Below are 24,175 nucleotides of genomic sequence, written 5' to 3'. Positions count from 1 at the left end.
GTAAAGTGTGCTAGAGAAGAGACACTCACCAAAGTAGGGCTCATTGGGACAGCCCTTCAACCGAACTCCTTTCTGTGTACACTCAATCAGGAAGTGACGGACCAGCTCATTGGACAGATCTCCTCCTATGAGAAAGAGAGAGAGAGAGAGAGAGAGAGAGAGAGAGAACGTTATGATACATAGTAATTTAATAAATGCTCATAACATGTGTATAACCCGTATCAATGCATTATACCTGTTTGCTGTAATCAGGGTTAGGGTTTGTGTTACCGGTGTCTAAGTTCTATTACCCCTGTTAACTCCTATTCCTGAATTCTAAGAGTTACATAACTCTTATCCAATCACTGCTGAGATAAGTGTTATTATGATTTAACAACAGTGTGTCCGAGGGGCATGAGGATCTGAGGAATGTCCTCCAGTACAAAGGGACCTGAGAAAATCCTTCATCTGGAACCGGCACGGGATTCAATCTCTTAAGGAGTCACAAAGTAAAGCTGAAGGTGTGGAGAGGGACTGCGTCATAATGTTACTATAGGTGCTAGCCTGCTGCAAGCTTAGGGGGAGAGCGACACCAGAACAAAAGGAGAAAGGACTCAGGGCTCAGTGGGTTGTTCTCTGGGCTGGGCATAGGGGCACCGGTGTCGTTCAGCGTACGGTGTTTTAGGGACCACCCGCTGTAGATGTCTGACTGCAAAAACTTTCACTCGATTCTACATGTAAAATTGATGCACACTCAATTTGGAAATGGCCGGCACTCTGTTCACAGGTGCTAAGTACTCTCGGCCAGCAAACGCTATTGGTGTGTCTGAGGCCTTACAGGATTACTATCAGCACCCATTTTCTTTCTTTCCCAGTGAGCAACACCAACACATTCCAGAAGTATTCACATTAGTTGATCATGTTCCTTTGGGTTAGGGTTAGGGCTGGCACATTACCGTATAATTATGTAATCAACGAATCTGGATGGAGACATTCACGAAAATAAAATAACCGTCATAAGTGTAAATTTGTTTGGCATGAACAGCTGACTGAAAGTGTGACGGCCGGGCATTCGTGCGGTTGAGTCCGTTTCAGCGGTAACATGGACTCTTTACAACGTGATTAAACTTTGTTGCTCCTTGCTGAAACAAGCACGGTGGTGTAGCAAACAAGTCTTTGGTTGCCTAGGAAATGTCCCCCTCCCTGCAGCAGCAGGATTCCAGGAGAGGAGCTTTAAAAAAAATATATATATATATAAAAATGTAACACTTTTTTTTCTTCTATTCAAACAATTATAGCGGTGACCGTGGTCATTTGGCTGACCAATATGACCAATAACAATCATCCAAAATTCCATGAACGTCACAGCCCTAGTTAGGGTAGAAGTTCGGGGTAAAAAAATATCAAGCTTAGTGTTCTGTAGGCCTATTCCTAGAAATATGTCTGAATATGACTTGAGATTATCATAATGATTTCTCTTTTCTTTAGAAGTCCTTTTCAATTGAAATATAACCAGATTCACATACCGCCCCAACAGATCCACAGATGACGCAATCTCAATCACACTCCACACCGCCCTTTACCACCTGGACAAAAGGAACACCTATGTGAGAATGCTGTTCATTGAGTACAGCTCAGCGTGCAACACCATAGCACTCACAAATCTCATCACTAAGCTAAGGATCCTGGGACTAAACACCTCCCTCTGCAACTTGATCCTGGACTTCCTGACGGGCTGCCCCCAGGTGGTAAGGGTAGGCAACAACACATCTGCCACGCTGATCCTCAACACAGGGGCCCCTCAGGGGTGTGTGCTTTAGTACCCTCCTGTACTCCCTGTTCACCCACGATTGCATGACCAAGCAGGACTCCAACACCATCATTAAGTTTGCTGACTACACAACAGTCGTAGGCCTGATCCCCGACAGCGATGAGACAGCCTATAGGGAGGAGGTCAGAGACCTGGCAGTGTGGTGCCAGGACAACAACCTCTCCCTCAATGCTGATCGTGGACTATAGGAAAAGGAGGGCCGGACAGGCCCCCATTAACATCGAAGGGGTTGAAGTGGAGTGGGTCGAGAGTTTCAAGTTCCTTGGTGTCCACATCACCAAAGAAGTATCATGGTATGGCAACTGCTCGGCATCTGACCGTAAGGCGCTACATCCCTGGGGCCAAGTTTCCTGCCATCCAGGACCTATATACTAGGCGGTGTCAGAGGAAGGACCAAAAAATTGCCCAAGACTCAAGTCACCCAAGTCATAGACTGTTTGTTCTCTCTGCTACCACACGGCAAGCAGTACATGACAGTACTGTGCAGCCGTCTTCATCGACCTAGCCAAGGCTTTCGACTCTGTCAATCACCATATTATTATCGGCAGACTCAGTAGCTTCGGTTTTTCTAATGACTGCCTTGCCTGGTTCACCAACTACTTTGCGGACAGAGTTCAGTGTGTCAAATCCGAGAGCATGTTATCCGGTCCTCTGGCAGTCTCTATGGGGGTACCACAGGGTTCAAAATAGCTTCCAATACTCTACTCAGCAAACTGGATGCAGTTTATCACAGTGCCATCCGTTTTGTTACTAAAGCACCTTATACCACCCACCACTGCGACCTGTATGCTCTAGTCGGCTGGCCCTCACTACATGTTCGTCGCCAGACCCACTGGCTCCAGGTCATCTACAAGTCTATGCTAGGTAAAGCTCCGCGTTATCTCAGTTCACTGCTCACGATGGCAACACCCACCCGTAGCACGCGCTCCAACAGGTGTATCTCACTGATCATTCCTAAAGCCAAAACCTAATTTGGCCACCTTTCCTTCCAGTTCTCTGCTGCCTGCAACTGGAATGAATTGCAAAAATCTCTGAAGTTGGAGACTTTTATCTCCCTCATCAACTTTAAACATTTGATATCTGAGCAGCTAACCGATCGCTGCAGCTGTACATAGTCCATCGGTATATAGCCCACCCAATTTATCTACCTCATCCCCATACTGTTTTTATTTTATTTACTTTTTTGCTCTTTTGCACACCAGTATCTCTACCTGCACATGTTCATCTGATCATTTATCACTCCAGTGTTAATCTGCTAAATTGTAATTATTCAATCCTATGGCTTATTTACTGCCTACCTCCTCATGCCTTTTGCACACAATGTATATAGATTTTTTTTTTCTACTATGTTATTGACTTGTTTATTGTTTATTGTTTACTCCATGTGTAACTCTGTGTTGTTGTCTGTTCACACCGCTATGCTTTATCTTGGCCAGGTCGCAGTTGTAAATGAGAACTTGTTCTCAACTAGCCTACCTGGTTAAATAAAGTTGAAATAAAATTAAAAAAAATAAATACATGAGCACCAAGTCTAGGACCAAAAGGCTCCTTAACAGCTTCTACCCCCAAGTCACTAGACTGCTAAACAATTAATCAAATGTCCACCCGTAATATGTACATTGTTTTTACACCGCTGATATTCGCTGTTAATTATCTATGCATAGTCACTTTACATATTACCTTGACTAACCTGTACCCCCGCACATTGACTCGGTACCGGTATAGCCTGTATACAGCCTCATTATTGTTATGTCATTTTCTTGTGATACTTTATGATTAGATTACATTTTTTTACTTTAGTTTATTTAGGAAATATTTTCTTAACTCTATTTCTTGAAGTGCATTATTGGTTAAGGGCCTGTAAGTAAGCATTTCACAAAAAGGTCTACACCTGTTGTATTCGGTGTATGTGACAAATACATTTTGATTTGATTTGAAATGGCATCGGCCATAAAAATAAGACATTAGTTCCAGGAAGCATGAACAAAGCAAAATATTGCATGACAGGCTATTTCTGAATTGAATTGTGGCTGTATTTCAATGTGCTTTATAAAACATTAACTCTGCTGCTGAAAAAAACTGCATAAACCAGGATGAATTCCAATCTGGTCCATGTGGTCTAAGCTGGTCGGATGCTGGTCAAGCTGGTTTGACAAGCATGGTCTAAATGGTTGTGCTGGCCAACCAGCATCAGGGGCGGGCAACTACAGTCCTCGGGGGCCTGATTGATGTCACACTTGTTCTCCATCCCTATCGAACACAGCTGATTAATCAAAATTCATTCTAAACTGAAGATCACGATTAGGTGATTATTGGAGTCAGGTGTGTTAGCCGGGGCTGGGGAAAAACTGTGACACCAATCAGGCCCTCGAGGACTGGAACTGCCTACCCCTGCAGGTTATGCTGGAAGACTAGCATGCTCTAGCTGGTCGAGCTGGTCTGACCAGCCTTCGCTGTGTTTTCGCTGGTGACCAGCCCTTGTTGTGTTTTCACTGGTGAACAGCCTTTGCTGTGTTTTGGAAACAAATATAAGCTGAAGCAAAACCAGCATCAAGTCACATTATGCTGGCTTGCAAAGTAATTTCTATAAAAATTTAGCCGGAGTGGAATCCCATAATCTGCATTCAGAAAGACTGCCAGGGTTAGAAATATGGAAAAATAACCATAACTAAAACATGTAAAATGGAACAACGATGTCAGTAACAGGTACAATAAATCCAACTAACAGATTGGATTAGTTTAGAAAAGTGTATGTTATTTATCTTTGTATAGCATGAGATACATGATTTATTCATTAATTAATCAATAGGGGACTCAATAGGGGAGGGTTCGGGTGGGCATCTACATTGGGGGCGGCTCCGGTGCGGGTTGAAGTACCCACTCCACTCATGGATACATCATCCTCAATGGCGGCTCTGGTGAGGGGATCGTCGCCGGAAGCTCCGGACCATGGCTCATCGCCGGAGGAACTGGCCCGTCTCAGGAGGTTCCGGACTGTGGACGCTCTGGACTGTGGATGAGCACTGGAGGCCTGATGCATGGGGCCGGTACAGGTGGCACCGGGCTGGTGACACGCACCTCAGGGCAAGTGCGGGGAGGAGGGATAGGACGTACTGGACTGTGGAGGTGCACTGGAGGCCTGATGCGTGGGGCCAGTACAGGTGACACAGGGCTGGTGACATGCACCTCAGGACGAGTGCGGGGAGGAGGGACAGGACATACTGGACTGTGGAGGTGCACTGGAGGCCTGATGCGGCATTACTTGCACCGGAACTTTAACACACTTCTCAGGATGAGTACAGAGAGCTGACCCAGGTGGCTTTAAATCGATAACACGCTCCTTAGGGCAAATGTCGCGCATCCTCCACCAATTCAATAACTCTCTCATTTCTCTCTCCTCCACATTATCCCTCAACTCACTGACAGTCTCTGGTTCACTCCCCTCAACTTTCGCCACCCACTCCTCGCTCAATCTGTCCCAATATTCCTCCTCGGTCTCTGACTCTAGACCTCAGCGTGTAATTAATAACGTCACCATGCTCAAAGGGATATTCAATGTCTGTTACCAATAAGTGCCCTTCTTTGCGAGGCATTGGAAAACCTCCCTGGTCTTTGTGGTTAAATCTGTGTTTGAAATTCACTGCTCAACTGAGGGGCCTTACAGATAATTGCATGTGTGGGTACAGAGATGAGATAGTGTTTAACATGAGTTTTAAATGACTATCATTGCACACAGAGTCCATGCAACTTAATATGTGACTTGATCAGCAAATCTTTATCCTGAACTGATTTAGGTTTTACATAACACAGGGGTTAAATACTTATTGACTCAAGATATTTTAGCTTTCCATTTTTAATTAATTTGTAAAAATGTTTAAAAATATACGTATATACATTATTCTACTTTGACATTATGGGGTAATGTGTGTAGCCCAGTGACCAAAAACAATCTCAATGTAATCCATTTTAAATTCAGGCTGTAACGCAACAAAATGTGGAAAAAATAAAGGGGTGTGAATACTTTCTGAAGGCACTGTATATGTATGTTAAAGAGACTGAACAAAGGATATGAAAGTATGTCAATGTACATTTTTCTACCAAGCATTGTTATGAACCAGATAATTTACCCTTTTTTCTTTTGGAAAAAATGTGTTTATTACATTCTATTAATAAGATAACTGATCCTGAAACCAGGCAACTTTATCTTGTCTCATAATTTCTCCTATTAAACACATTAAATGTTTTTTTTTATTACTACAGGAAATTTGCTTTAAAACTGCAATATGTGTAAATAGCCTGAGATTAGCTATAAAACTGCAAATTCAACTTTCTCCCCCATGGCAAAAAAACTAAAGGATCAACTACACAAAAAAAAAACAAATCACCCCCCCCCAGACAACAAATTGTTTGTGCGCGGCTTGCATGCAAGGCACACGTGATCTACCGGTGCACTGAACTTTTTTGTCGATCTGGTAAACAATTGGATCCTGACTAGTCCCTGTCGCGGAAAAACATCCCCACAGCATGATGCTGCTACCCCCATGCTTCACCGATAGGGACGGGGCCAGGTTTCCTCCAGACGTGATGCTTGGCATTCAGGCCTAGGAGTTCAATCTTGGTTTCACCAGACCAGAGAATCTTGTTTCTCATAGTCTGAAAGTCTTTAGGTGCTCTTTTGGCAAACTCCAAGTGGGCTGTCATGTGCCTTTTACTGAGGAGTGGCTTCCATCTGGCCAGTCTACCATAAAGACCTGATTGATGGAGTGCTGCAGAGATGGTTGTCCTTCTGGAAGGTTCTCCCATCTCCATAGAGAAACTCTGGAGCTCTGTCAGAGTGACCATCGGGTTCTTAGTCACCTCCCTGACCAAGGCCCTTCTCCCCCGATTGTTCAGTTTGGCCGGGTGACCAGCTCTAGGAAGAGTCTTGTTGCAACCAAACTTCTCATGTATGAATGATGGAAGCCACTGTGTTCTTTTGGACCTTCAATGCTGCAGAAATTGTTTGGTATCCTTCCGCAGATCTGTGCCTCGACACAATCCTGTCTCGGCACTCTACAGACAATTCCTTTGACCTCACGGCTTGGTTTTTGCTGACATGCATTGTCAACTGTTGGACCTTATATAGACAGGTGTGTGCCTTTATATAGACAAGTTGTAGAAACATCTCAAGGATGATCAATGGAATCAGGATGCACCTGAGCTCAATTTCGAGGCTCATAGCAAAGGGTCTGAATAAGGTATTTATGTTTTTTATTTTAAATACATTTGCAAAAATGTCAAAAAAACTGTTTTTGTTTTATCAATATGGGGTATTGTGTGTAGATTGATGAGGGAAAAGGTCATTTAATTAATTTTAGAATAACTTCGTAACGTAACAAAATGTGGAAAAGGTGAAGGGGTCTGAGTACTTTCTGAATGCACTGTACATTGCCCATCCCCCACTGAAATGGACTCCAACATGGCTAGTTGCTGTTCAGCATGTGGACTTGTTTTAGTAGAAGACGCACACGAGCAAGAAAGGGATGACCTTACTGCTGCTGGAAATTACTTGCAAGTAGCAACATTGGATATTTGCATTGATTACTGGTGTTATTGGTATAGCTAGAATGTGTAGATATTTCTATAATGTTAGTAACATTTCATAAAACATTATTGTAGCCTGTGTATATTAGCCTAAAGAAAAGGATTAGGATTAGGAAGTTTGTAAACATACATATACACACACTTTTATTCAAATACACACATACAAGGACACGCACATATCTTATGAGTTCATTTTCTTGGTTGTTGGGTCATTGGGGGAGGGGGGTTCTATATATTTTCTTGTTTTTTTCTTAGGGGGGTGACTGTGGGAGGGGTCTTGGATGGTTGAGGGACAGCTATGGGGAACTGTGGGAGGATCCTGAAGGGTTTGCGTCCCCGTTTCTTTTTTGTCCTTGTGGGAGATCTGTCGTCGTGCCCTTGAGCAGGGCATCGACCCTAGATGCTTCTGTGTATCGCACTGAATGGGAGTCTGTTGGATGACTGGTGTGGTGTAGTTGTTGCAAGCAAATTGTATGTTTTGGATATTCAATTAAAAAAAGACAAAAAAGAAAAGAAAAACATTTAAGAAAAGGATGAAGCGGGGACATAAGGCTCATTATGTGAACAAAACGTTCAGATTGAAGTATATTATAGAACACTATGTGTCTGACATGTATAATATGAAATCCTCTCATTTCTTTTTGTCACAGAAAATGTACAACTTTATCACTGGAGAAACTTGAATCAGAGACGGTAATCGACCAAGAGACTCAACGAGCGATTACATTACTTCCTGTAATTCGTGTGTGCGCAATGAAGATTCTTGCAGAAGTCAATGGAAAAGTGTCATGTTCTAAGCTACAGGAAGAAGCCTAATTGCATTTTGAGTCAAAGTTGGGTATCTTGTTTTTCTAATTTGCCAAGCTCGCACAAGTCGGGGATTCTTCTGTTGACCTCTTTCCATTCCATGTCCAGTCTCATAAGCGATATAAACAAAATAGTGAATAATTTAAGAACACGTTTATAAAGTTAGACATTAGTGTATTGGCCTGTTCAATGTGGATTCTTTAATAGCATAACCTGTTTTGTGTGTCTTTTATTGAAAACATGTGGTTATGGTAATGTTCGGTGTTAGGGTTGGTTAATGCTACAACACATTCATGAACATTACCCTGCACATATTGTGTAGACCTGTAGATATATTTGACTTCAGGAATGATGTTGAACCCTTGCTCGGATAAAACCTCTCTTGAATTAAACAATTGATCAGTCACTGTCACCCATACTCACCTATAGGTAAGCCTACTCTTGGCTGGCTGACTTTGAGAAAATGTAAACACAACACTATTTAGCATATCTAGTTTATTCAAATGGTATACTGACTCACTTTTTAAAGAAATCCTGAACATGCTGCAAAGCAATTGTGGTCTTACAGGGACCCTGTTTATAGCGTATGTGGCCAATCCAGTGCTTTGAAACAAATCTAGACATAACTACTAGACATTTACACAATTGTATTTATCTCAACTTTCATACTACACGAAGATAAATAGAGTACAATTTATAAACTGATCCAATCTGTTAGTTGGACTTAATGCACCTGTTACTGAAATGGTAACCCTGGCAGTCATTTTGATTGCAGATTGTGTGAATAAAAGTTCACATTTTTGGATATCCCCAGTGAGGCGGATTCCAATAGGAATTAGACATCACTTTGCAAGCCAGAATAATGTGATTTGATGCTGGTTTTGCGGGTGACCAGCATATGCTGGTATGCTGGTATGCTGGTGACCAGCTTATGTGTCCAAAACACATAGCGAAGGCTGGTCACCAGCAAAAAAAAACTGAAAATGCTAGTCACCAGCAGACACAGCAAAGTCTGGTTACCAGCAAAAACACAGTGAAGACTGGTCACCCGCCAAAACACAACAAAATCTGGTAACCATTGAAAACACAATGAAGGCTGGTCACCAGCCTAAGCTGGTTTATGCTGTTTTTTTTTCAGCGGCCATATGTCAGGTAAAGTAAGGCAAAAAGTATCTCTGGAGAAAGTCCTGAAATCTGTGCAAGTTTATAAAGACAGCATGTCTATTGTTTGTCTTGAAACACTAGCTGCCACATCTAAGACTAGTTGGCAAAGAGAAGGGCTGCTTGACTCTATCATGATACTGCCCAGAAGAGAGACCCAGAGCTAGGAGTTGTAGAGAGAGGGGCAGAGAGGTGACTATCATGTTCCCTCCATGGAAGTAAGGTCATAGGGGTGTAATAGTAGAGGGCTTTTATGGTGATTGTTATTGTTAGATTCCCAGGATGCTGCCTCTCAGTTGGCTCATTCCATGATACCCCTGTTCTACTGAAAGGTTCTGGAACTAGGGTGGAACCTGCCTGTAGGCACAGATCTAGGATCAGCTTATTCTCCAACAATTCTAACGATGACCATGGGTGAACACAAAACGGACTTAGGTCAGCATATATGTGCTTCATCAATCATCATTCTACTCCCATTTCCTACATCAAACAGGCACCGCTTTGAGTCGAACCAAAGCTCCGCCCATTTATATATTTCAGCCAATGCCTACCTCTCTTGGTCTGCTGCAGGACTGAGGGAGGGGGTGTGGCCACCTTCATGGCCAGCCCATAGGCACCTCTGAAGGAGTGGCTGTCGCGTACAATGAAACACCCAGGCTCTTTGTCCTTCAGGACTGAGATAGCTGAGAGGAGGAGAGGAGGAGAAGAGGAGTATAGAGTAAAGGAGTAAAGGAGTAAAGGAGGAGAGGAGGAAGATATTTCATGGAGGAGTTTGCAAATTGGAGCCTCTGCTAAAACTGGACAAAATCACTTTCAACATGATGAAGAGCATCATGGAAATTCAGCAGACAAAATACAGTTGGTAGACAAGACAAGTATTTCCTCATGTTTTTACCTTGGTCCCTGGAGATATCAGACTTGTACCAGAATTTCGATGTGTCTTGCACAAATTTTACAGTCACCTGCTTGATGGCCAGGACATCTGGAAATACAGTATCACAAACAGACCAGAGATTAGCCAATGCACAAAGACCTCAGGAATTCAAACACTAAGTTTAAAAGACATCCATATGTGGCAAATCCAAATTGACAGAGAACACTCACAGTGCAGTACCTAAAGGATACAGTACTGATTACCTTCTTTAAAGTATTGCACCAACCCGAGCCATTAGCTCATATAAGTGATTGGCTATTGACTGTGCTAGCTAGAGCGTTACCTGGCAGAGGTGAGGCAGTGCCCGGCATCTGTGTAGAGGCTGAGAGGTCAGGCAGGACATTGGGGAAGGGGATACTGAGGGAGCTCCCACTGTGTGGGCTGGAGAACCCGCTGGGGGCTGGGGAGGCCGTGCCCAGGGAGTGCTCCCCGTCTGACGCCCTCCTCTTCTCGGGCAGCAGCGGAGGCAAGGCCCCCTGGGCCTGGAGCTGCTGGTGCTGCTGGGTCCGGGTGGTGCCCTGCTGGTCCATGGAACCAGACATCAACATGCCCCTCTCCATGCCTCCGTTCCCCAGTAGAGGAGAGGCAGAGACTGGGCAGTCGGCGGTGCCGTAGCTCCCCAGACCTGAGTCGTCCTGCTCATCAAAGCTGTGTGCGGGGCTGTGGGTGAGGGCATAGCGGGCCCTGTGGCTCCGTTGGCTTCCCCGGGGGGAGCTGTGGGCGTTGGGGGCCGGGTGGGGGTGCATGGGAGGGGAGTGGTGTCCGTAGTCCAGGGACATGGAGTGGGGAGGGGGTGCCTGGGGGTGGGGCAGGTGCTGAGGGAGGCGTGGCGGCTCAGGAGGGCTCTGTCCTCTGGCCAGGGCTGACCCATGGAGGGGCTGGAGAAACGAGGAACACCAAAATTAGAAGATAATCAAAAACACAACTATAATCAAACTGTATGACCATAAGGTATTTTCAGAACATTTAGCCTATAACCATAAATATACTGAACAAAAATATAAACACAACATGCCACAATTTCAATGATTTTACTGAGTTACAGTTCATATAAGGAAATCAATCAATTTAAATAAATAAATTAGGCCCTAATTTATGGATTTCACATGACTGGGCAGGGGAGGCCATAGGCCCACCCATTTGGGAGCAAGGCCCAGCCAATCAGAATAAGTTTTTCCCTACAAAAGGGCTTTATCACAGACAGAAGTACTCCTCAGTTTCATCAGCTGCCCTGGTGGCTGGTCTCAGAATATCCCGCAGGAGAAGAAGCCAAATGTGTAGGTCCTGGGCTGGCATGGTTACACATGGTCTGCAGTTGTGAGGCTGGTTGGATGTACTGCCAAATTCTCTAATATGATGTTGGAGGTGGCTTATGGTAGAGAAATGAACGTCACATTATCTGGCAACAGCTCTGGTGGACGTTCCTGCGAACAGCATGCCAATTGCACACTCCCTCAAAACTTGAGACGTGGCATTGTGTCATGTGACAGAACTGCACATTTTAGAGTGGCCTTTTATTGTCCCCGGCACAAGAAGCACCTGTGTAATGATTATGCTGTTTAATCAGCTTCTTAATATGCCACACCTGTCAGATGGATCGATTATCTTGGCAAAAGGGAAATGCTGACTAACAGGGATGTAAACAAATTTGTGTCCAAAATTTTAGAGAAATATGCTTTTTGTGCATGTGGAACATTTCTTGGATCTTTATTTCAGCACATGAAAGATGGGACCAATGCTTTACATGTTGCATTTATATTTTTCTTCAGTATATATAAACATATGTGATTGGGTCCATAACCATCTACTACAGTATATTCCAAGAAATTACCTTTGAATAAACATGAGCTAGGCTTCCAATAATTATGTGAAAGGCTTGTTTGTGATTGGCTATACCTGTCTGTCCGTTGGAGCGTCCCACTTGTGAAGGCAGAGCGAGAGGAGCCGAAGGACCTATGGCTGCTGGAGGAGGAGTCTGGTAGGCCCTCATCTGTGGACTGGGGAAGGTGACCAATCATCTCTAAGTAACCGTGAGGCTCTGTTGGGGTGTGAGAGGGCATACATGACAAATGACACATATTGGATAAATACATTCAAGGACTAGGGCTAGAATGCACTAAACATCTTTCAAATCAAATTTGATTTGTCACATTGTCACACTCTTGACCCAAACTGCTACAGACCTATATCTATCCTACCGTGCCTTTCTAAGGTCTTCGAAAGCCAAGTCAACAAACAGATTACCGACCATTTGGAATCTCACCATACCTTCTCTGCTATGCAATCTGGTTTCAGAGCTGGTCATGGGTGCACCTCAGCCACGCTCAAGAGCATAAACGATATCTTAACCGCCATCGATAAGAAACATTACTGTGCAGCCGTATTCATTGATCTGGCCAAGGCTTTCGACTCTGTCAATCACCACATCCTCATCGGCAGACTCGACAGCCTTGGTTTCTCAAATAATTGCCTCGCCTGGTTCACCAACTACTTCTCTGATAGAGTTCAGTGTGTCAAATCAGAGGGTCTGCTGTCCGGACCTCTGGCAGTCTCTATGGGGGTGCCACAGGGTTCAATTCTTGGACCGACTCTCTTCTCTGTGTACATCAATGAGGTCGCTCTTGCTGCTGGTGAGTCCCTGATCCACCTCTACGCAGACGACACCATTCTGTATACTTCCGGCCCTTCTTTGGACACTGTGTTAACAACCCTCCAGGCAAGCTTCAATGCCATACAACTCTCCTTCCGTGGCCTCCAATTGCTCTTAAATACAAGTAAAACTAAATGCATGCTCTTCAACCGATCGCTACCTGCACCTACCAGCCTGTCCAACATCACTACTCTGGACGGCTCTGACTTAGAATATGTGGACAACTACAAATACTTAGGTGTCTGGTTAGACTGTAAACTCTCCTTCCAGACCCATATCAAACATCTCCAATCCAAAGTTAAATCTAGAATTGGCTTCCTATTTCGCAACAAAGCATCCTTCACTCATGCTGCCAAACATACCCTTGTAAAACTGACCATCCTACCAGTCCTCGACTTTGGCGATGTCATTTACAAAATAGCCTCCAATACCCTACTCAACAAATTGGATGCAGTCTATCCCAGTGCAATCCGTTTTATCACCAAAGCCCCATATACTACCCACCATTGCGACCTGTACGCTCTCGTTGGCTGGCCCTCGCTTCATACTCATCACCAAACCCACTGGCTCCATGTCATCTACAAGACCCTGCTAGGTAAAGTCCCCCCTTATCTCAGCTCGCTGGTCACCATAGCATCTCCCACCTGTAGCACACGCTCCAGCAGGTATATCTCTCTAGTCACCCCCAAAACCAATTCTTTCTTTGGCCGCCTCTCCTTCCAGTTCTCTGCTGCCAATGACTGGAACGAACTACAAAAATCTCTGAAACTGGAAACACTTATCTCCCTCACTAGCTTTAAGCACCAACTGTCAGAGCAGCTCACAGATTACTGCACCTGTACATAGCCCACCTATAATTTAGCCCAAACAACTACCTCTTTCCCAACTGTATTTAATTTTTATTTATTTATTTATTTTGCTCCTTTGCACCCCATTATTTTTATTTCTACTTTGCACATTCTTCCATTGCAAAACTACCATTCCAGTGTTTTACTTGCTATATTATATTTACTTTGCCACCATGGCCTTTTTTGCCTTTACCTCCCTTCTCACCTCATTTGCTCACATTGTATATAGACTTGTTTATACTGTATAATTGACTGTATGTTTGTTTTACTCCATGTGTAACTCTGTGTCGTTGTATCTGTCGAACTGCTTTGCTTTATCTTGGCCAGGTCGCAATTGTAAATGAGAACTTGTTCTCAACTTGCCTACCTGGTTAATTAAAGGTAAAATTAAAATAAATAAATAAAACATATGCTGAATACAACCATGAAATTCTTACTTACAAGCCCTTAACCAACAATGCAGAAGAAAGAAGAAAATAGAAAAATAACAAATAGTCTGGGTAGCCATTTGATTAGCTCTTCTTAAGGAGTTTTATGGCTTGGGGTAGAAACTGATAAGAAGCCTTTTAAGCCTAGACTTGGCGCTCCGGTACAGCTTTCCGTGCGGTAGCAGAGAGAACAGTCTATGACAAGGGTGGTTGGAGTCTTTGGAGATTTTTAGGGCCGTCCTGACACTGCCTGGTATAGAGGTCCTGGATGGCAGGAAGCTTGGCCCCAGTGATGTACTGGGCCGTACACACTACCCTCTGTAGTGCCTTGTAGTCTGTAATAGTTTGCAAGTCCTGCCACATCCGACAAGCCGGTGTAGTAGGATTCAATCTTAGTCCTGTATTGACGCTTTGCCTGATGGTTCATCGGAGGGCATAGCGGGATTTCTTATAAGCATCTGGGTTAGAGTCCTTCTCCTTGAAAGTGACAGCTCTAGCCTTTAGCTCAGTGCGGATGTTGCCTGTAATCCATGGCTTCTGGTTGGTGTATGTACGTACGGTCACTGTGGGGACAACGTCATTGATGCACTTATTGATGAAGCCAGTGACTGATGTGGTGTAGTCCTCAACATATTCCAGTATGTGATAGCAAAACAGTCCTGTAGCTTAGCATCTGCGTCATCTGACCACTTCCCTATTGAGCGAGTCACTGGTACTTCCTGCTTTAGTTTTTGCTTGTAAGCACAAATCAGGAGGATAGAGTGATGGCCAGATTTTCCAAATGGAGGGCGAGGGAGAACTTTGTACGCGTCTCTGTGTGTGGAGTAAAGGTGGCCTAGAGTTTTTTTTCCTCTGGTCGCACATGTAACATAAGCATTTGAAGATTTTTAGGGCCCTCCTCTGACACTGCCTCGTTTAACATTAGGATTTTCTTATTTGCTTGTTTCAGACCGTCCATTGACCAACACTCCAAAATAAATACAGTTAAATTTCTCTAAAACATCTGGATATCACATGAACAAAATCTGGGCAAAAATGCCTAAACTCTTACCCCAGGTGCAGTATAATAGAATACATCCAATACCAAACAGAACAGTCAGCAGTGGTGTTAGTTAAATCATTCTCCAGTCAATCAGTAAGTCAGTCTGCTTCTAGCTCAACAGTACAGCAGCCATTCATCGATCTGTTCAGTACGGAGCAGATTACTCTCCCTGGCAGGCCTTTACTGCTGCCTGGCAGGCAGTGGCACTGAGTCAACAAATCAGACTAATTAATTCAAGCAGAAATTAAAAGTCCCCAGACATAATTGAGTAAAGCTTTTATTTCATCAATCATAGCTCTGGAAACCCTGACAGGTGTCTAGCCATAGATATTTGACTGGTAAACTCATTGGTACGCTCGCAATGGCTTCCTGGTATTGTGATGCAGTAATTACCATGGTAATGTACAATGTTCATTCAAATGATGTTAACTGATGTGGCTAATGCAATGGAATGCATTTTTTGTAATGTCAGTTGAGTTGAATCAACAAATCACAGCACATATTGATGGCTACACTTCCTTCTTTAACTTCCTGCTTTTACTTTCTTCTTTGCTCTTATGGGTTCACCTGCAATGGCTGCCATTCCAGCCATTATGCCGTCATTGACTTCAATTGGAACACCTGTTCTATTCATTCTATTTCTACCTTCAGAGTTTGTACTGTTAGGTGACATAAACTGGGACATGCTTAACACCCCGGCCATCCTACAATCTAAACTAGATGTCCTCAATCTCACACAAATTATCAAGGAACCTACCAGGTACAACCCTAAATCCGTAACCATGGGCACTCTCTTAGATATCATCCTGATCAACTTGCCCTCTAAATACACCTCTGCTGTCTTCAACCAGGATCTCAGCGATTTTTGCCTCATTGCCTGCGTCCGTAATGGCTACGCGGTCAAACGACCACCCCTCATCACTGTCAAACACTCCCTAAAACACTTAAACAAGCAGGCCTTTCTAATCGAATTGGCCCGGGTATCCTGGAAGGATATTGACCTCATCCCATCAGTAGAGGATGCCTGGTTGCTCTTTAAAAGTGCTTTCCTCACCATGGTGCTTTCCAAGTGCTTCCTCACCTTAAATAAGCATGCCCCATTCAAAAAAATGTAGAACTAAGAACAGATAGAGCCCTTGGTTCACCACAGACTTGACTGCCCTTGACCAGCGCAAAAACATCCTGTGGCGTTCTGCATTAGCATCGAATAGCCCCTGCGATGTGCAACTTTTCAGGGAAGTCAGGAACCAATATACTCAGTCAGTTAAGAAAGCTACAGCTAGCTTTTTCAAACAGAAATTTGCATCCTGTAGCACTAACTCTAAAGGGTTCTGGGACACTGTAAAGTCCATGGAGAATATGAGCACCTCCTCCCAGCAGCCCACTGCACTGAGGATAAGAAACACAGTCACCACCGATACATCTACGATAATCGATCATTTCAATAAGCATTTATCTACGACTGGCCATGCTTTCCACCTGGTTACCCCTACCCCGGCCAACATCTCAGCACCCCTTGCAGCAACTTGCACCCCCCCCCCGCTTCCCCTTCACCCAAATCCAGACAGCTGATGTTCTGAAAGAGCTGCAAAATCTGGATCCCAAAAATTCAGCTGGGCTAGGCATTCTGTTGCAACCCCTATTACTAGCCTATTCAACCTCTCTTTCATATCATCTGAGATCCCCAAAGATTGGAAAGCTGCCACGATCATCCCCCTACTCAAAGGGGGAGACACTCTGGACCCAAACTGTTATAGACCTAAATCCATCCTGCCCTGCTTTTTTAAATCTTCGAAAGCCAAGTTAACAAACAGATCACCGACCATCTTGAATCCCACCGTACCTTCTCCGCAATCTGGTATCCGAGCTGGTTATTGGTGCACCTCAGCCACACTCAAGGTCCGAAACTAAATCATAACCGCCATCGATAAAAGACAGTACTGTGCAGCCGTCTTCATCGACCTGGCCAAGGCTTTCGACTCTGTCAATCATCGCATTCTTATCGGCAGACTCAATAGACTTGGCTTCTCAAATGACTGACTCACCTGGTTCACCAACTACTTCTCAGATAAAGTTCAGTGTGTGCTAGTAAAACTAAGTGCATGGTCTTCAACCGATTGCTGCCTGCACCCTCCCGCCCGACTAGCATCACTACTCTGGACGGTTCTGACCTAGAATATGTGGACAACTACAAATACCTAGGTGACTGGTTAAACTGTAAACTCTCCTTCCAGACTCACATTAAGCATCTCGAATCCAAAATTAAATCTAGAATTGGCTTCCTATATCGCTACAAAGCCTCCTTCACTCATGCTGCCAAGCATCCCCTCGTAAAACTGACTACCCTACCGATCCTTGACTTTGGCAATATCATTCACAAAATAGCCTCCAACACTCTATTCAGCAAACTGGATGCAGTCTATCACAGTGCCATCCATTTTGTCACCAAAGCCCCATATACCACCCACTTCTGCGACCTGTATGCTGTCGTTGGCTGGCCCTCACTACATATTTGTTGCCAAACCCACTGGCTCCAGGACATCTATAGGTCTTTGCTAGGTAAAGCCCCGCCTTATCTCAGTTCACTGGTCACCATAGCAAAACCCACCCGTAGCACGCGCTCCAGCAGGTATATTTCACTGGTCATCCCCAAAGCCAACACTTCCTTTGGCCTACTTTCCTTCCAGTTCTCTGCTGCCAATGATTGGAACGAATTGCAAAAATCTCTGAAGCTGGAGTCATATCTCCCTCTCTAACTTTAAGCATTAGCTGTCAGAGCAGCTTACCCATCACTGAACCTGTACACAGCCAATCTGTAAATAGCACACCTAACTACTTCATCCCCCTATTGTTACTTACCTCTTGCTCTTTGCACCCCAGTATTTCTACTTGCACATCATCATCTGCACATCTATCAATCCAGTGTTAATGCTAAATTGTAATTATTTTGCCTCACCTCCCTACTCTTCTATATTTGCACACACTGTACATAGCTTTTTCTATTGTGTACATTTGTTTATGTGTAACTCTGTGTTGTTGTTTTTGTCACACTGCTTTGCTTTATCTTTGCCAGGTCGCAGTTGTAAATGAGAATTTTTTCTCAACTGGCCTACCTGGTTAAATAAAGGTGAATTAAAAATGTAATACAAATGTGCCTGCCCCCAGAACCTGAAACCACATGTTTCCAGTCCACAGATTCCATACAGCTCAGTGACTGACTGATGTTTCCATGGGGTCCCAGTTACCTCTATGGGAATGTGGAGGACAAGGCAGACAACGAAACGAGAGAGAGGGGTACTGGTTTCTTTTTGTCCCTCGACCCTTCTTTTGACACAGAGGTACTTTCACTGGGGAAAGAAAATGGTTTTTGAGCCCCCCGATTCCTCGACCCTGCATAACCATGGTTACATGGCACGTCTGAATGCGGTGATTCTATACACGGTGCGTGCTTGGGCAAAGTGGGCACAGTGGGGCCACAGATCAGTCTGGGGGTGCTGTCACTCTCACAACCCCTCTGACACAGATCACCATGACAACAGGCTGGTGGGGGTCAAAGAGGGACAAAGAGATGAACATGAAGGTCACCTCTATGAGTCTCACTTTGTGTGTGTGAGTGTAACCTCGGATATCATCACTGTCATGCCTCACCAATGACCCACAGCCACAACAGGATGGCAAAACTCTGCCAACTACTCAACTGGATTTGGAACAAAAACCCTCTTTAGGTCTTGTTTCGGAGGGAGGGAACCACAGAAGGGATCTATGCCATGTCTGATTATGTCTCTATACTCTAAAATAATGGTTTAAGATGTATGCCAGTAGATGATAAACCAAGACATCCCAATCTCTGAGAACAACCACATTTATAACTGGGCGTTTCCACCACTGAGAAAAATCTAAGACCACAACAAGGCTACGCACAAACAACATGTTTTACTGTTTTAGTCATTCAAGGCTTCGCCACTATGTGCTATAAAAAAAACTGTTTCTTTTCAGTACTGAAACCACATAGACGTTCTCCAAACCGACCATGGGAGGAGAGAGACTTGTATGGAACCCCCAGGGAAAGGAGGCAGTCCATGAGAAGGCTTTGTTTAGTGCACTGCCTCCAACCACCACAAAATCCCCAACTACAGGCAGGGATCATACATTCGTTATGGAAAAGTGACCAGCAATGGTGCAATACCACAGGAAAAACAAAGACAACCAGATATAAACACATAAACATAATGTACACCTAAAAGGGCTATGGTCGATTACATTCCGAGAGAAGTTCTCATGATAGTTAAAAGCAGTGATGAACAATGAACACACGTAAACCACTTACTTGAATTCAAACCCTCATCACTGGGCTCTGTCTCCTAGAGCTATTTCTCTCACTCACTCTCTTTCTCTGACACCCACTTTCTGTCTTTAATAGAGTGAGAGATGAAGTAAAGAGGGATAGGAGGATGAGAGAGAATGAGTGGAATAGACTCCTTCACTTCTAATGTCTCCACTTCCCTACATAGACCACAAATCCATTGTTCCACTGTTCTATCGTGTGACTCCTCCAATCAAATGGCTTTGTCAAAGGTCAAGTGCCACATGATACATTCCCCTCACAATGGCCTGACATTTCAATATATCCATTCACTTTATGTAGAGACTAGTGGTATTTCTATGGATTGTTCTGTACTCTGAAAAAAAAAGTATATTTTGAGTACTGCTGTAATCAAATCAAATTGTATTAGTCACATGCGCCGAATACAACAGGTGTACACCTTACCGTGAAATGCTTAGTTACAGGCCAAAAATGCAGTTAAAGAAATAGAGTTAAGAAAATATTTTCTAAATAAACTAAAGTTTAAAAAATTACAAAATAAAAATAAAAGTAATACAATAAATACCAATAACGAGGCTATATACAGGGTACTGGTACCAAGTCAATGTGTGGGGGTACAGGCCTGTCGAGGTAATTTGTACATGGAGGTAGGGGTAAAGTGAGAATACATAGACAACAAACAGCGAGCAGCAGCGGAGGGGGTGGGGGGGTGGCCATTTGATGAATTGTTCAGCAGTCTTATGGCTTGGAGGTGGAAGCTGTTAAGGAGCCTTTTTGTCCAAGACTTGGAGCTCCGATACCGCTTGCCATGCGGTAGCAGAGAGAACAGTTTATGACTGGGGTCTTTGCCAATTTTTTGGGCCCTCTGACACCGCCTAGTATATAGGTCCTGGATGGCAGGAAGAGTGGCCCCAGTGATGTACTGGGCCATACGCATTACCCTCTGTAGCGCCTACTTATGAAAGCAGCGGTTCTAGCCTTTAGTTCGGTGAAGATGTTGCTTGTAATCCATGGCTTCCGGTTGGCAAATGTATGTATAGTCAGCATGGGGATGACGTCGTCGATGCACTTATTGATGAAGCCAGTGACTGAGGTGGTATACTCCCCAATGCCATTGCATGAACCCCCGAACATATTCCAGTCTGTGCTAGCAAAACAGTCGGGTAGCGTATTGAGTGAGTCACTGGTCCTTCATACTTTAGTTTCTGCTTGTAAGCAGAAATTATGGTCAGAATTAAGGTCAGAGTTATATGTGTGGAGTAAAGGTGGTCTAAAGGTGAGTTTTTTTCTCCTCTGGTTACATATGTGAACTGCTGGTAGAAATGAGGTAAAACAGATTTAAGATGGCCTGCATTAAAGTCCACGGGCCGCTAGGAGTGGCGCTTCTGGATGAGCATTTTCTGGTTTGTTTATGGCCTTATACAGCTGGTTGAGTGCGGTCTTAGTGCCAGCATCGGTTTGTGGTGGTAAAAAGACAACTACAAATAATATAGATGATTAATCTCTTGGTAGATAGCATGGTTTACAGGTTATCATTAAGTACTCTACCTCAGGCGAGCAAAACCTTGAGACTTCTTTAATATTGGACATCGTGCACCAGCTGTTATTGACAAATAGACACACACCGGTCTTACCAGACCATTGAATTATGGAATATATTTAAACATTTTTCTCACTTCACTTGAATGAAGAATTAATTCATGAGAATGTTAGTGCTGCGATACACACAGCCATGACCTACCCTGCTCCATCCTGTAAGCTCCAAAGGATTGCATGCTGGGAGATGGAGATTGCCTCAGGTGAGGGAATTCCGGCATGTTTTTCACTGTGGAAAGATAGAAGAAGAGATTAGGTTCAGAATGCAGTCATTCAGCAATGATCACAAGCACGATCATATGCAATCACACACACACCTTTGAAAAGAGGCCCAAGACAATGAAGGAGGCTCTTACCATAAGGTGTAGGGGGAGAGATGGGGAAGGCAGGAGTAGGAGGAGTCATGTCACTACCAGCCTCCACTCCGCTGTCCATCTCTGGACCTTGAGCTCTGTAGTCCACACTGTCACTCCTAAATAGCATGCCATGCTGAAACACACACACAGCAAAAACATGCGTGAACATCACAACATTTTACAAAGCAAAAATGGTACACAGCAAAACACAGCACTTAATTGTGCACATCATGACAAGCCAAGTAAAATATTACATGACATTACATTTCATAACCCTTTTCACAAAGTGAAAGGGAACACATTAAGTGTGTTCCCTCAGACCACTACTCAACTATCACATATTTACAATACAACATCTATGTGTACATGTGGGTAGAGTGCGTGTCTTATCATGTGTATGTGTATGTGTGTCTGTACCTGTGTGTGTGTCTCTTCACAGTCCCCGCTGTTCCATAAGGTGTATTTTTATCAGTTTTTAAAATCGGATTCTACTGCTTGCGTTCCATATAGCCATGGCTCTATGTAGTACTATAGTCTGTATAGTTTGTTCTAAACTACAAGGTAATGAGTCAGCGAGTCAGGGTTTCGGTATGTTCAGCTACCTGTGTGTGAGGTACGCAGGGTGAGTAGGTCCGTGTGCTCCTGTAGTCTTCCTGCACACCCCAACCTGAGCCACAGAACCCTGGGTGATCTGTGACATCACTGACCTGCCGACTCAGACCCTGCATGGCGTCCACTCTGACATCACCAATGGATGATGGGACGGCTGCTCAGACACACAAAGAGACAGAACGGAGGGTGAGAACTAGCCATTGATGCTGAACTACCCAGAGAGCACTACCACCTCAAGTCTATAGGAAAAACATGCTTCTGAAGAATGTCAACCCTTTAAGCGATGTTAGTGACATGCAATGTGTGAAGCAATATCATACCAAAGACTTCTGGCTCTAACTTCTTGATTACACTCTCTAGGAGTTGTTATACCTCTCCAATACCTTCAACTGGCATAATATTGAGTATAGTTTAGTACTAGTGTCTGTTTAGTACTAGTGTCTGTTGTGAGTGGACAGCTGAGGACCGAGGGGAGATGTGAGGTGGGGGGCAGACTTGTGACAGCCTGGCCTAGGGTGACCCCCCACTCAGCACCGGGGTGCTAATTTAAGGCCTCCCAGAAAGCCCTGTCATCCTATAGCCATGAGAAATGTAGAGATGTACAGTTGTGGCCAAAAGTTTTGAGAATGACACAAATATTAATTTCCACAAAGTTTGCCGCTTAAGCTTTAGATATTTTTGTCAGATGTTACTATGGAATACTGAAGTATAATTACAAGCATGTCATAAGTGTCAAAGGCTTTTATTGACAATTACATAAAGTTGATACAAAGAGTCAATATTTGCAGTGTTGACCCTTCTTTTTCAAGACATCTGCAATCCGCCCTGGCATGCTGTCAATTAACTTCTGGGCCACATCCTGACTGATGTCAGCCCATTCTTGCATAATCAATGCTTGGAGTTTGTCAGAATTTGTGGGTTTTTGTTTGTCCACCAGCCTCTTGAGGATTGACCACAAGTTCACAATGGGATTAAGGTCTGTGAAGTTTCCTGGCCATAGACCCAAAATATCGATGTTTTGTTCCCCGAGCCACTTAGTTATCGCTTTTGCCATATGGCAAGGTGCTCCATCATGCTGGAAAAGGCATTGTTCATCACCAAACTGTTCCTGGATGGTTGGGAGAAGTTGCTCTCGGAGGATGTGTTGGTACCATTCTTTATTAATGGCTGTGTTCTTAGGCAAAATTGTGAGTGAGCCCAATCCCTTGGCTGAGAAGCAACCCCACACATGAATGGTCTCAGGATGCTTTACTGTTGGCATGACACAGGACTGATGGTACCGCTCACCTTGTCATCTCCGGACACGCTTTTTTCCAGATGGCCCAAACAATCGGAAAGGGGATTCATCAGATAAAATTACTTTCCCCAGTCCTCAGCAGTCCAATCCCTGTACCCTTTGCAGAATATCAGTTTGTCCCTGATGTTTTTCCTGGAGAGAAGAGGCTTCTTTGCTGCCCTTCTTGATACCAGGCCATCCTCCAAAGTTCGTCACCTCACTGTGTGTGCAGATGCACTCACACCTGCCTGGTGCCATTCCTGAGCAAGCTCTGTACTGGTGGTGCCCCGATCCTGCAGCTGAATCAACTTTAGGAGACGGTCCTGACGCTTGCTGGACTTTCTTGGGCTCCCTGAAGCCTTCTTCACAACAATTGAACCGCTCTCCTTGAAGTTCTTGATGATTTGATTAATGGTTGTTTTATGTGCAATCTTACTGGCAGCAATATCCTTGCCTGTGAAGCCCTTTTTGTGCAAAGCAATGATGACGGCATGTGTTTCCTTGCAGGTAACCATGGTTGACAGAGGAAGATCAACGATTCCAAGCAACCACCCTCCCTTTGAAGCTTCCAGTCTGTTATTCAAACTCAATCAGCATGACAGAGTGATCTCCAGCCTTGTCCTCATCAACACTCACACCTGTGTTAACGAGATAATCACTGACATGATGTCAGCTGGTCCTTTTGTGGCAGGGCTGAAATGCAGTGTAAATGTTTTTGGGGGATTCAGTTCATTTGCATGGCAAAGAG

At 44.1% G+C, this 24,175-nt stretch overlaps 1 protein-coding gene across 1 annotated transcript in view; it reads right to left on the bottom strand.

Moving 5' to 3' along the window:
* LOC112260575 (tensin-3) overlaps window positions 1–24,175 on the bottom strand; it is a 65,777-nt gene that overhangs the window by 4,234 nt on the left and 37,368 nt on the right. Inside the window, 9 exon segments of the mRNA XM_024435800.2 lie at window positions 30–125; window positions 9,913–10,044; window positions 10,257–10,343; window positions 10,579–11,029; window positions 11,032–11,173; window positions 12,192–12,333; window positions 21,329–21,412; window positions 21,540–21,672; window positions 22,142–22,305. Coding sequence (XP_024291568.2) covers window positions 30–125; window positions 9,913–10,044; window positions 10,257–10,343; window positions 10,579–11,029; window positions 11,032–11,173; window positions 12,192–12,333; window positions 21,329–21,412; window positions 21,540–21,672; window positions 22,142–22,305 — 1,431 coding nt within the window.

Source organism: Oncorhynchus tshawytscha, linkage group LG10, assembly GCF_018296145.1.
Source record: "Oncorhynchus tshawytscha isolate Ot180627B linkage group LG10, Otsh_v2.0, whole genome shotgun sequence".
Classification (NCBI taxonomy): Eukaryota; Metazoa; Chordata; class Actinopteri; order Salmoniformes; family Salmonidae; genus Oncorhynchus; species Oncorhynchus tshawytscha.
The sequence above is the reverse complement of the archived record's forward strand: the minus strand, read 5'-3'. Positions and strand labels throughout refer to the sequence as shown.